The sequence below is a fragment of the Poeciliopsis prolifica genome, unplaced genomic scaffold, assembly GCF_027474105.1.
Source record: "Poeciliopsis prolifica strain line A6 unplaced genomic scaffold, Auburn_PproV2 SCAFFOLD126, whole genome shotgun sequence".
In the NCBI taxonomy this organism is placed as follows: domain Eukaryota; kingdom Metazoa; phylum Chordata; class Actinopteri; order Cyprinodontiformes; family Poeciliidae; genus Poeciliopsis; species Poeciliopsis prolifica.
In genome coordinates this window covers 552,223-564,618 of record NW_026562501.1, presented here as the reverse complement: position 1 = coordinate 564,618, position 12,396 = coordinate 552,223, and the positions used below count along the sequence as shown (strand labels likewise).

The 12,396-nt window shown below is 42.9% G+C and overlaps 2 protein-coding genes across 3 annotated transcripts in view; both read right to left on the bottom strand.

Moving 5' to 3' along the window:
* Positions 1-1,426: 1,426 nt before the first annotated feature.
* On the bottom strand, positions 1,427-3,816 carry LOC129355196 (uncharacterized). Of its 2 annotated transcripts, XM_055024739.1 has the most exons (3): positions 3,404-3,492; positions 2,662-2,747; positions 1,427-2,578 (listed from the first exon to the last, which is right to left on the bottom strand). In XM_055024739.1, exons 2-3 carry the CDS (start codon positions 2,665-2,667, stop codon positions 2,114-2,116), a joined length of 471 nt encoding a protein of 156 aa, XP_054880714.1. In that variant the 5' UTR covers positions 2,668-2,747; positions 3,404-3,492; the 3' UTR covers positions 1,427-2,113. The 2 variants fall into 2 exon arrangements, with proteins under 2 accessions (XP_054880714.1, XP_054880713.1); XM_055024738.1 differs by lacking the exon at positions 2,662-2,747 and having other exon boundaries at positions 1,428-2,578; positions 3,404-3,816.
* A 2,483-nt stretch (positions 3,817-6,299) lies between these two features.
* LOC129355181 (brefeldin A-inhibited guanine nucleotide-exchange protein 3-like) overlaps positions 6,300-12,396 on the bottom strand; it is a 37,254-nt gene continuing 31,157 nt past the window's right edge. Inside the window, 8 exon segments of the mRNA XM_055024721.1 lie at positions 6,300-8,473; positions 8,476-8,602; positions 8,981-9,009; positions 9,012-9,457; positions 10,051-10,436; positions 10,693-10,794; positions 11,379-11,550; positions 11,641-11,859. Of these exon segments, the coding sequence (XP_054880696.1) occupies positions 8,412-8,473; positions 8,476-8,602; positions 8,981-9,009; positions 9,012-9,457; positions 10,051-10,436; positions 10,693-10,794; positions 11,379-11,550; positions 11,641-11,859 (1,543 nt within the window). The 3' untranslated portion in view covers positions 6,300-8,411.

Sequence of the window (12,396 nt, the reverse complement as noted above, 5' to 3'; positions counted from 1 at the left end):
ACAGAAATTGAAGTTTCCACTCCTGTCTTTTTTAAGTGTTCTAGTTTATTCAACTCTTGGAGGTTTGACAACATTTGTAAAAAGTTAACACAACTTTCTACTGTTTCACAAACTCACACATTTAGGTTCAAAATCTAAAACAAGCTACATTTATTTGACTTAAAGTAAAAGTGCCCAAAGTCAACCTGGAAATAAATGAAATAATTTTTTTTTAAATTTCTTCAGCTGCTCAACTAAATAATAAAGGTTTTTTAATTGAGTGCCTTGCAAATGAATCATTGTTATGTTTTCTCATATTTTATAAAAACATGTAAGGTTTCAGTTTCAGTGGGAATTTATTTAATATTAAAACATGTGACATGTACAGGTTTGTATTCACTCCTGTTTAAACCAAAAATAGGTTGAAAGATTCTGAGTTGATGGTGATATGTGCTATAACTATCATACATTTAAAAATACAGAATGGAAAACAAATTAGTATAAACAACAATTAAGATGTATTCGGTTAGAAGTGGGACTTTCGATTGGCTAACAGGACACCATGTGACGACATGTTTGATCCATGCACTGATATTAGCTGCATCTCCATCACCTTTAGCCAGGAGACACGTAAAAACGAAACACCTCAGCATAAACACTTGTAAAAAAAACTGAGGATATTAGTTCAAATTTTTCTTTTTCCATCAACTTTACCCGTGCAATACTCCAAAAGGTGCACAGAAATGTTGATGGAAATAAGATGACTGACAGAAACTGATTGAAATCTCCCCATGACTTTGTCTCTTCTTGCTGCTATCAGATGTTTTCCTTTCTGAGCCGAATGTTGTTGATCTTTTTGGACATCATCATCGCCCGCATCATCAAAACACGACTCAAATGTCATTTGCCATCATTTTGTTAATATTAAAGCTTCTTGTTTTTCTTTGTTCAGCCCTGAATGTTTCTGCTCCATTTCCTGTTGTCTTCTGTTGTCCTTATTTTAACCATTAAACGTCATTTTTGTTTTACAGTCGCAGTTTTTTTGTGTCCTTGTTTCATTTCAATGCCATGAAACTTAAGCTGAATAAATGAGATGCTACCACATGCTTTAAGCTTTCTTTATTATTAGTCTTCAAAGACAGGATACAAATAATCACCTTGATCTGTAACATTCAGTCCAGCTGGTTCTGTTCAAACACAAGAGCAGGAAAGTTCAAAGGTAAAAAACACAACCGTGCTACAGCTAATAAAACAGATAAACCAGAAATGTAAAAAATAGAATCTCTTTTGTGCAGATTTACATTTTTACAAGCCTTAATGTAGCAGGGATTTTTCTGCTGGTGTTTTTGAATGAGGAATGTTTCAACTTTTTAACCTGTAAATCTGGGTTCAGTCGGTTCTACAGAGGGAGGAAGTTCTAGTTCATGGTTCTGTTTGTGTGTTTTAAATTGTCATCTAAAGGGAAACCGTGGCAGTGTCCCTTTCAACAGCGAATGAATCGATGGATCAATGGATCGATGGATCGATGAATCGATGGATCGACTGATCGATGAATTGATGGATCGATGGATCGATGGATCGACGGATCGACGGATCGACTGATCGACGGATCGATGAATTGACGGATCGACGGATTGACGGATCGATGAATTGATGGATCGACGGATCGATGGATCGACGGATCGACTGATCGACGGATCGATGAATTGATGGATCGATGGATCGATGAAGCAACGGATCGATGAATCGATGGATTGACGGATTGACAGATCGATGGATCGATGCAGCGACGGATCGACGAATCGATGGATCGACGGATCGATGAATTGATGGATCGATGGATCGACGGATCGATGAATTGATGGATCGATGGATCGACTGATCGATGAATTGATGGATCGATGGATTGATGGATCGACTGATCGACTGATCGACGGATCGATGTTCTGATGGTGTGTTCTGAATCAGCCGAATTATGTTCAATGCACAGGAGCAGTGACCTCTTCTTCTACCATGTGACCTTCCTGAAGAAGTCTGGCTCACCAAGAGGCATTAGAGAGAAGAAATAATTTGTATAATGAATCTCTTTTATTGTTGAATTCTGTCTTTTATTGTCCTCTTATTTATTTCACATTTATTCAGTCATATTTTCTTCCTTCAGGACGATTTCATCATTCATTCCCATCCCTTCTTTCTCTGTCTCTCCCGTCTCTGGTCCAGGACTGGATGGCAGCAGCTCCACGTCCTTGGAGCTGCTTGTGCTGGCCGCCCTGGCGATCCTGGTGAGGGTTTGCTCATAGGGCGGGGGCAGGTAGACCATGAGGAACACGCCATCTGACACATCCTGTTCAGAGCTGCTGCTGGGAAACTGGCTGCGGCGCAGGGAGGACAGCAGCTCGCAGTTCCTCTCCGGGTCCTGCAGATCCTCCAGGGCGATCACGTTGGCCAGATCCAGCTTCCCGTCCAGGCGGAAGCTCCGCCGGCGCCGACAGATCAGAAAGCCAAGGATGCTCACAAAAAGGACGAGGAAGGAAGCCGTTCCTATGGCGATGTAGGTGATGGATCTGGTGCTGATGATGGCTTCACCTGAACCTTGACCCTAAGAGCCAGACACAGTTAGGACCAGAAAACAATCACGTCATGCACACACACGTAAATACACACATGTCCACACATACATACATTCATCTGTCTGATAGAGAGACAGCATCTGGCCGCTAGAGGGCGCTGTAAGTCACAGATTTACTTTGTCCTCTTTAGACGTTAATCTGCAGATGTAAACTGGGAGGATTACAAGTAGAACATCTGTTCTTCTTTATGATTTCCTAATTGATTTAAATATTGATGGTGTTCTGGTTGGTAGAAAAATAAATCCTTGTCTTGATGTTGAGTAAATCTGTAGGTATTTGTCTAAATTATGTTTTAAAAATGTTTTAATTATAAAATGATTTTTACAATCTAAGAAAGAGAATAATTTACTTCTTAAAATATAAATTGTTTAGGATAAAGTTTAGGACATATAAATATAAATGTAAAAACTAATTTGTTTCAATGTTCCAGAGTAATGTAATCCAATAACAGCCTAATTAACTGTTACATTTAACATAGGAGATACTTTATGTGGAAATTTGACTATGATATATGTATTTTTAAAGTAAATGTGTCTGCTCATTCTGCTGCCTTGATTTTCTGAAACCAGAACCAAACAGATGAAACAAATCATTCAGATGAGAAACGTTGCTCTACAGGAAAACAGCAGCAGTAAAAGGTTTCAATCTTTGGATTTAAATTGGAGAATTTTTCTTTCCTGGAAAATAAACTCTTAAATTCTTACTTGTGGTTCATTAGGATTTTTTCATTTAAAACACCACCAGTGTAAAGCAGAAGCAGCAGTCAGTGCATCGCTCTGACTGCATGGACTCACCGTAGCCTGTCTGTCAGTGGACGGCAGCGGTGATGGGACAGTGGACCAGTCCAGAGAGTCCCGACCTGCAGGTCCAAACCTCAACCAGCTGCTCTCCAGCAGAGACCGCATGGTGGGCTGGAGGAGGATCCAAAGTCCTGAAACCAGAGGCCACAGCAAGCGGAAAGTAAAGGTGGAGCAAAGAGACGCAGCGGAGAAGGCGTCTGCTCTCAGCTGGGAGGGTTTCACTGCGAGCAGCGGCGAAGTGATCAGGCTGAAATAAACGGTGATGAGTGGGAGGAGAGAAATGAGGGCAGCAGACAGAGAGAGAGCATCCAGGAGAGGAGAGAAGCAGACGTCACTGGTTCTGATGGGCAGATAATCTGGATTCAATTCAAGTTTCATCCTGATCAATCAATGCAAATGATCCACTTTAAACAAAAATATGATGTTTTGAATTGCAGAAAGTCCAGAAATAATCCAGTCCTGTAACAGAAAAGCAGATTTGAATCAAAACAAACAACTTTAATGTGGATTTTTTAGGATCTTTGTTAAAACCAGTTTGTTCAAACTGGTTGAGCTGAAAACTCGATGGTTCTGGTTCTGCTGGAGGTTTCTGCCTGTTCAAGGGGAATCTTTCCTCCACCATCGCTACATGCATGCTTGGTATGAGGAACTGCTGCAAAGTCAAGGACACAACGCTGGTGTCTGTCACTATGTCCAGCAGTGAATGCTGCAAATCAATGACTCAATCAACCTGCTGGGTTTCCTTAGATCAGTCCTACAACTTTTAAATGTGTCCTTTATCCTCCATCTTTATCACAAACTGTCTCACTGGCATGCAGTCACTCTACTGATGAGCTCATATTGGACTCCAGTGTGCTGGAGCAGAAAGTCATGTGAAGGTTGCAGGTCCTTAAGGTCTGACTGCTGTTTGAGACCAAAACCTTCAATTGAAAACTACTTTGAGTAATGAACTGAACCTGATGGACTGTTTGATCAAAACTTTTTTCTGTAAAAGGATGCCGTGTTGTGAATGATGATGCAGCTTTAGCTTTCAGCTCCATCCATGTTCTCTGTCCTGATCTGTCTGAGTTCCAGTGATCATGAATAAAACTGGATCTGGGCATCGGGAGCAACGTCTGGAGACTCCTGGTCCTCATCCTCCGATACAATCACAGGAAAAGACACTGCAGAGGTCAGAAGGACTCAGTGAAGGAGTAGTTTTCCTTCAGGACAGGAACAGTTTGGAATCATCCAAACTCCAGCGTCGCTGGAGAAAGAAATGATGTGACCTGATCTCAAAAGGAGGGACGGATGTGAGGGGATTTAAAGAATCTTGCTGAAATATTTGAATAAAAATTGTTAATTATTATTCTTATATTTCCAAATACAGAACAAGACAAAAAATCTCTTACTACTTTCTGCACCTCATAAAACTTATTCTTTCAGCTGTAGATTTATAGAAATCCAGAAATAAAGTTTTTCTTTCTTTATTGGATGAGATTAAAAGATTACAAACATGGTGTGGATTAGAAAGACTCAAAATACCAGTTTGGTTGGTTCAGGATGTTTCTGACCCTCAGTACCGGAACCGTCCACTTCAGAAACTGTGCCACATGTCTGGGTCACATAAATACTTTGTCTGGCCGTGTCAAACACCAGGTCAGCTCCAACTGCTCCTCGATTACCAGACAGATTTCCTTCCTGTAATCAGAACCATCATCTATCAACAACCCAGCCAATCATGAAACAGTTTGCTGCATCTGCCCAGCAACACTAAAGTCTGATCTCCATTCAATGAAAGCAGATGAGGTCAGACTTTGCTTTTTCAGTTCCACTAATCTGTCACTGAAGTCACCAAACTACTGATGACTCTATTTATTACAGGAAGAGTTAAAATTAGCTTTCCAAGCAAAATGCTGATAATTTTGCAGATAAAATGGACAGATGATGTTTGGACAGATGTTCAGTTTGGGGCATTCACAAGATCTGAAGCTTCCAGCCAAAGCTTTAGGTTAAATGTGTGAAATCCACACATTTAACTAAAAAAACTCAGAAGAGCACAAACAAATATCCTGGCTTATTTAAAAAATAAAAATCAGGTGAAGCAGGAGGAAGGAAAATCAGTTTGTGATGAATGTTTGCGTGACACAGACACATTAGTCAACAGCTTTATTTTAGTCATGGACTTAACACCAACTAAATCCTTTCTGTTCACTGCTGATCACACTGATGGCTCACAACATCTGTCCACTTGCTGCTCGCCCTCAGACAGCTGGAATTAGGACAGGTCAGGGACACTGGCAGGGACAGAAAGAGACGGAGAGACAAAGAAAACATCCAGCTGACTGCTGTTGTTCAGTCTGTAATCACAGGAACAGACGGATGGATTTTTCATCCTTGCAGGTCAGTTAGATGGTTTCATAGCTTTTGGTGATGAAAAGCAATTTATGCAGTGAAACACTTTGTGATCACTTTCACTCAGATGCTCAACAAAACTTTTATAAGTCTCTAATTTATTAACATCAGCTAACCATTATGTTTTATATGTTCTGTTAAGTCTAACTGTGGTTTTTGGACAAACACCAAATACCTGTAAGGTCCCTGAAATGTTCTTCATCCTGCAGTTATTTCTCCAGACACTTGATTTGATTTTAGTTGCAAAACATCAGAGGGAGTCAGAGAGTCTGTCGGACTCAACAAGGCGTCTCAATGCTAACTGGAGTTTTACCGGGTAAGACAAACTTCTTCTGGAGATATTATAGTAAGAGAGCCACACATTGTTTTTACATTCAAAATTAGTTTTAGTTTCGAAATAAAAGGAATCCAAATTATAAACTGATTCTGAAATAAATAGTTGAAGGTGGATGGTTTGGACAAACAGCCCAATAAAAACTGACTTGACACCAATCGGTTGGGTTTGAGCCTTTATCAGTCAGAGAAAACTGGAACAAATGCAGCAAATGAAGAATGAGAAAGTATTTAGAAATGAACGGGACAAACTGATGAAGTGAGTGAAAAGAGTAAATCTCCCGAGGAGAATCAGAAAGCGACTGGCCTTCCTGTCCTCAATATGCCGCTCGCATCAGGGCAGCACGCCTCTGTCGTAATCTATCCTAAAGTGGACTTTGGTGTTAATGGAGGTCAGCGCTGCTCCAGCTTAGAGTAGTTTTCTCTGTAGACTTATCTTGTGAAACTATTCTATGCAGCTTGTGGGAACAGTTGGATCCAAATCAAAAAATGAGGTCACAGCGTGTTGTGTGGAGAGCAGACGGTGAAAGGATGAGCAGAGGCTGATTGTCTCAACTGTCTCTAGTCTTTACTAAGAGACCAGAGACACCCTGGATTAAAACCGGCCGTCTGGGCAAATTTACAAAACCCAATTTCAAGGATACAAATGCAAGAAAATGATGTTAGAAGGAAACATCCAGGCAAGGACAGAAAGATGCAAGTTATTTTTTCAGAGTTGAACTGTGATTGTTGTTATGAGTCTCTGATTGACCGTCTTCCTCCTCAACACTAACAATGATGTGAGGGCCTCAGATTTTGGTGTAAGTTGTCATTGTGGAAACTAGTCCCAGTAGAGCCCATCATATACTAAAGGAGTCACAATGGACACGATGCTGGACATGATGCTGGACACAATGTGTGCAGACCACTGAGGACGTTACAGGAGCTGAGAGCTGGCAGCCAGCTGTGGACATGAAGAGGTCAGATGGTGTGACCGGTGAGTTTCCAACTTTCCAACTCTTCTCATGATCCAACATCAACACATGGCCCCATGGCAGCACACCAAGACCAAACTGAGCTAAAACTGCCTGATCTTTACTGGAGCCGTCTTAACATGGCCAGGAAAAACATCTCTGCAGATCCCACACATCCTGGACACAAACTTTTAACTCCAGATTCACACTACAGAGCATCATTTTCAATAATCATCTCTGTCTTGGACCCACATTTTACTCCTTTATAAAGAAGACAAGACTGCGCTTGGACCATTCAGCGTTATCTGGTTGTATTTTAAATGAAGACATTCAGGAACAGAAGATGCTGAACACGTTTCAGGAGATTCTGTTAACCTGCAGCTTTTGGTTTCAGCCCTCAGAGATTCAGCTGCAGACAAACCAGGAACAAACAGTGACAGCAGTAACAGTAACCAGCTGCACATTTCTCACATGTCAAACAAAATGATCTTCACAGTGAGAGAAGAAGCGTAAAAACATTGCAGAATTCAAGAAGAGTCCATAAATCCGTACGGATTCATGTTGTATTTGGTTTAAGTAAATACCTCCAGAGACATTCAGCGTTACAGACAGACACAAAGAGCCGAAGCTAGAAAGAGACGACCAAACACAATCGGATTAAATCCACAATAAGTCGCCTGCTTGATTCTGAAATGAAATGTTTGTGGTCCAAAGACTGAAGCTGGATCTTAGTTGAAGCGGAAACTTCCTGGTAACTGACTAAAAACAGAAATGATGATAAGCTACAGCTTATTAAATCCTCCCCCAAAGGCACCCAGTGGATTTTTTTAAATATTATTTTATCATTTTTGTTTTAAAGCAAATAAGCTGTTTTCTCTGTTTCAGCAGCAGCAACATGAATCCACATTTCTATTGACTGCTGCAACTTTGAGAAATCTACAAAATACGTAATAAAAGGCGGAAAAAGTCAGAGGAATGCTGCGATGCACAAGGAAGCATCACAATATGACAATAAATATGAATCAGCAACACAACACAGACGGCATCAAGATGACCAGGAAAATGTACCAGCAAAAACAGAAGAGCTCTGAATATTATGAAATAAATAAAAGCCATTCAGAAAATCAGACATTAACAAGAAACCAGAGCAAAAATGGCACATTTATATTTAAATGCTCTCCATCGTACAAACAACTCTTTACAAACTTCATTCATTTAATCAGCAGTTCCTCAGTCGTCTCTCTCTGAAAGGGTCATTTCTTTCTCTCAACGCCCTCGCCGTGTGTCCTTCACTCAGCCACACCTCGTCCACCCCTGTGATGTCACATGATGATGTCATACAGTCTGCCGATCCGGCCGAGCCACTCGCGCAGCGCATGGCGGACCGCGCGTCGGTGACGTGGCAGGAGAGCTGGCTGAGGCACGGGTAGAGCGCCGGCTGGAGCGCCAGGAAGGTGGAGTCCGACAGGAGCAGGACCTGGTTCAGGAGAGTCAGAACCATGTTGGTCCACGCCTGCAGACAGACAGGTCAAAGGTCAGAAACAGGAGCAAGCTGGGGGTACGTGTTGCAACATTTGTTCCATCTCCAGCTGCTGTGGTTCTCTTCCACTCTGCTCTGGGTCCAACCAACAGAACCTTCTGAGCAACCTGTTCCCCTCCTCGCCTGAGGGGGCGCTGCACCAAGAACCACTGAAGGAAACGACACGGGAACTTTTAAAAAGATGACACTGAGCATAACTCCTTTCTTAAGGAAGGGAATTTAAATTAAATTGGAGTGTAGTCAGGATTTAACTGTTGGTAAAAAAAAAAAACTAACTAAACTCTGAAGCCCATCAGTTTCAGTTTTAGAGAAAAGCAATGAGAGTGAATCAGATTGTTTCTCCTCCCTCACCTGTATCTGGGCCTCGGAGTCCCTCAGGAGATGCTGTGTGAGCTGATGGTGGATCCTGACCGGGGCCTCTTCTCCTGCCTCAGCACTTCGGGCCCCGCGCTGACCGAGTGCCTGAGCGGGGGCCCCTGCTGGTCCACCAGCTGCTGGGGCCTCTGCAGCTCCACGGGGCCCCTCCTGTCTCCTCCCACCGCTCCCCCCGGCGCCGCCCGGGCCTGCTCCTTCATGAACAGGTTGATGTGGCTCTGCTGCACCGGCTGCTGCTGCACCGGCTGCTTCCTGCGTTTGTACTCCATCATCAGCTTGTTGATGGTTTTGTCCGTAGCGATGGTGTACAGTTTGTTACCGGCGTTTTCCCACCATTCCTTCCTCCTTCCGGGCGCGGCGCTGCTGGGAACTCCTCCTACCGAGCTCCCTGTGATGCCGAAGTCTCTCTTTTCCGCTCCGGTCTGGAAGTGGTGCGGCAGACTGCCTGTGAAGCTGGGAGAAATAGAAATAGCTGAGAAGATGAAGGAAGGTGAAGACATTTAGTTACAGAATGTGGACTTTATGAAAATACTTTTTTACATTTTTGTTAAAACAGTTTGTTATGAGACAGATAATCTGTGAAAAAAGTCGAGTTCCTCTGTTTTCACACGGTGCCAACTGCAGAAATTCACCACTAACCCTAACCCAATCAGAGCCAGGAGGAGGGTCTTTGTGCTGTTAGTCATGATAGTGTACGCACCACTCACACTTTCTGCTGGTTCACTGCATCTGAGGCTGCCATGAATGCTAAGGCTAGTTAGCATAGCCACAGATGACGGTAGACATTTTTTTCTGAATCAGTAAGTTGTTCCCTCAGCATTTTGAGCAGCATGTACACATGTGTCATTTACAGCGCTAAGAGACTTCAGGATCTGACTGGTTGATTTGACTAGATCACTGCAGTAGAACTGGGTGGAGGGTTTTTTCATGCAATCCAACATATTATTAGTTTTAACAAATTTGTAGATCTTTTATAGCAGTGACATACTGCAGCTGTAAGTTCAAATATCTGCATCATTAAGGCAGTTACAGGACAGATGTCAGACCTGAATCTGGGGCTGGGTGTTGGTGTTTCTCCAGGTGAAGCTGCACTCAGATCGATGCCCTGACCCCTGACGCCTCCCTCCTCTGAGGGCGTCCCCCTGGCGGAAAAGCCGCCGGCTGACGGAGTGGAAGTCTCTGATTGGAAGAGAGGCAGGAAGAAAACGTGATCTCCTCCTGACGCCCCGCCTCCTCTCAGCAGCGCCGTCTCCTCCAGCGTGCTCTCCAGGTCCCGGTGCATCTGGATGTAGCTGTTGCACAGATCCATGCACACTTTGTAGAGGCGCTTCACCAGCCAGGCCCAGTCGGCGCCCCCTAGAGGCTGGACGCTGAGCGACGGGGCAGGAGCCTGCCACTGATGGCGCTTCTCACGGCCGCGAGGCGGGCTCACCTGCCAGAGGAAACCGACTCAATGACCTGACTTACAGCAAAACCGAAACCTGAGATCTAACGACTCAATGAAAACAGAGAAATTATTTTATTTTGTTTCAGGTCAGTCAGGATTATATAAATTTGTTTGGAAAAGATTTTTAGATATTATTTTCTCCTGAGAATATAAAATATGAGATGGACAGATTCAGCAACACTTTAAACTTCCCAGTAACCAAATGAAACACAAACAGCTCCAACAATCATGTTTTTATCACCTGTGCTGTTTCTTCAAAGATATCTTCATCCTCTGAGGAGGCGGAGCCAGGGTGGGAGGAGCCAGAGCTGCCTTCCTCTTCCTCATACAGAATCCGCTTCACCTGAACAGAAACGGTTAATTGGGAGAAAAGTTTCTTATTATAAAATACTTATTAGTGAATGTTTTAGTTGGGAACTGATGGTCATCAATGTGTGACTTGTGGAGACAAGGTATTCAGAAATGACATCAGTTTATATAATCCAAACATATCAAATATCTAAATGCCTTTCATGACAGCTGCAGACAGGAAGGCAGGGACAAAAGTCTGTCACGTTTCTGATCTATCAATACCTCTCTGTTGATTATTATTACATTAACTCTTACTGAACTCAGTAAGGGAAGAATGAGTTCCTAGAATATAACAGTTTCAATATTTATTTTATTCATCACCGTCTTTTACAGAAAGAAAAGGTGAGTAATTAATTCAGATCTAAAGATGTTTGAATAACTTTGGTTTAATATTTTGATGCGTTACGAAAGTTTTGGATGTTTGGCTGAACTGAGAGAATAAAAAACTGTTTAACGATTGAATTTAAACTCAGATCAGTTTTTGCTGCTGAACATCAGAATACGATGTGAGCCACTGTCGATTTGAAAGTGTGGCCATTTAGAGCCTCAGCAGGGATTACTGTGATTGGTTCCCACCTGCTGAGCGGTCATGCTCTCCGCCTGGCTCAGCGTGGCGCCCAGCAGCGCCTGGAAGTAAAGGTTGAAGCTCATCGCCGACTGACGGTAAAGGTTTGCTGCTCCGCAAACACCCGACACCTTCATCAGCAGGTACTTCAGACCCGGCCGAGTGTCAAAGTCCCGAGCCGTCCTGCAGAGACGACACCGGTCAGAACCGGTCAGAACCGATCAGAACCGGTACAACCTGCCTGTCCCACTTTACGGTAAACACAGCAGCAACCTGTAAGAGTCCAGCAGCAGGTCCAGGATGATGGCTAAATTTGTCATGGAGATGTAGCGCAGGAAGCCGGCGGTGGGCCTGCTGGGGTCGGAGGTCACAGGGGTCACCCTCTCGTTGCCTTCAGGCTGTTTGACGAACTCCTCCAGCAGGATGTCGTAGAGGTTCTGGAGCAGGACCTGATGGGAAAGCAGGCTCACCACGATGGTCCGGAACGGGATCCTGGAGGACGGACGGAAATAAATCACGTTTAGTCAGTTTTTACAAAAAGAATTTAAATCTTTGTCTCAACTTTCTACAGAAAAATCAACTCAAATAGGATTTTAGATGTGAAATAAAAATAATCACATCCCACTGAAACACACTATTATTCATTATGTTTATTAAAAGCATAATGAGGCAAGCTTTGAAATGAACGATGAACAGAGATACTCAGCACTTTATCCTAATTATATTAAACATGTAGAAGATTTCAGAGAAGCAGCAGGTAAAAGGTTTAAAACAGTAAATGACAATGTAAGAATTGTTTTGGTTGACAACAATAAGTTATAGATGGATTTAAAACCTGATGAGAACCCGGATCAGAGTTAAAGGTAGATGGTTTTTAATCCTCAGCATCAGTCTGTCATTCCACACAGGAATGTTTAATCTGATCATTTTCTGCATATCATGCACATCTGATGGTGAATGACGCAGTGTGATTATGCTACAGATGGCTGCTGCATGTGAGCATCTGTCTCTCTAACACACCTGACAGCG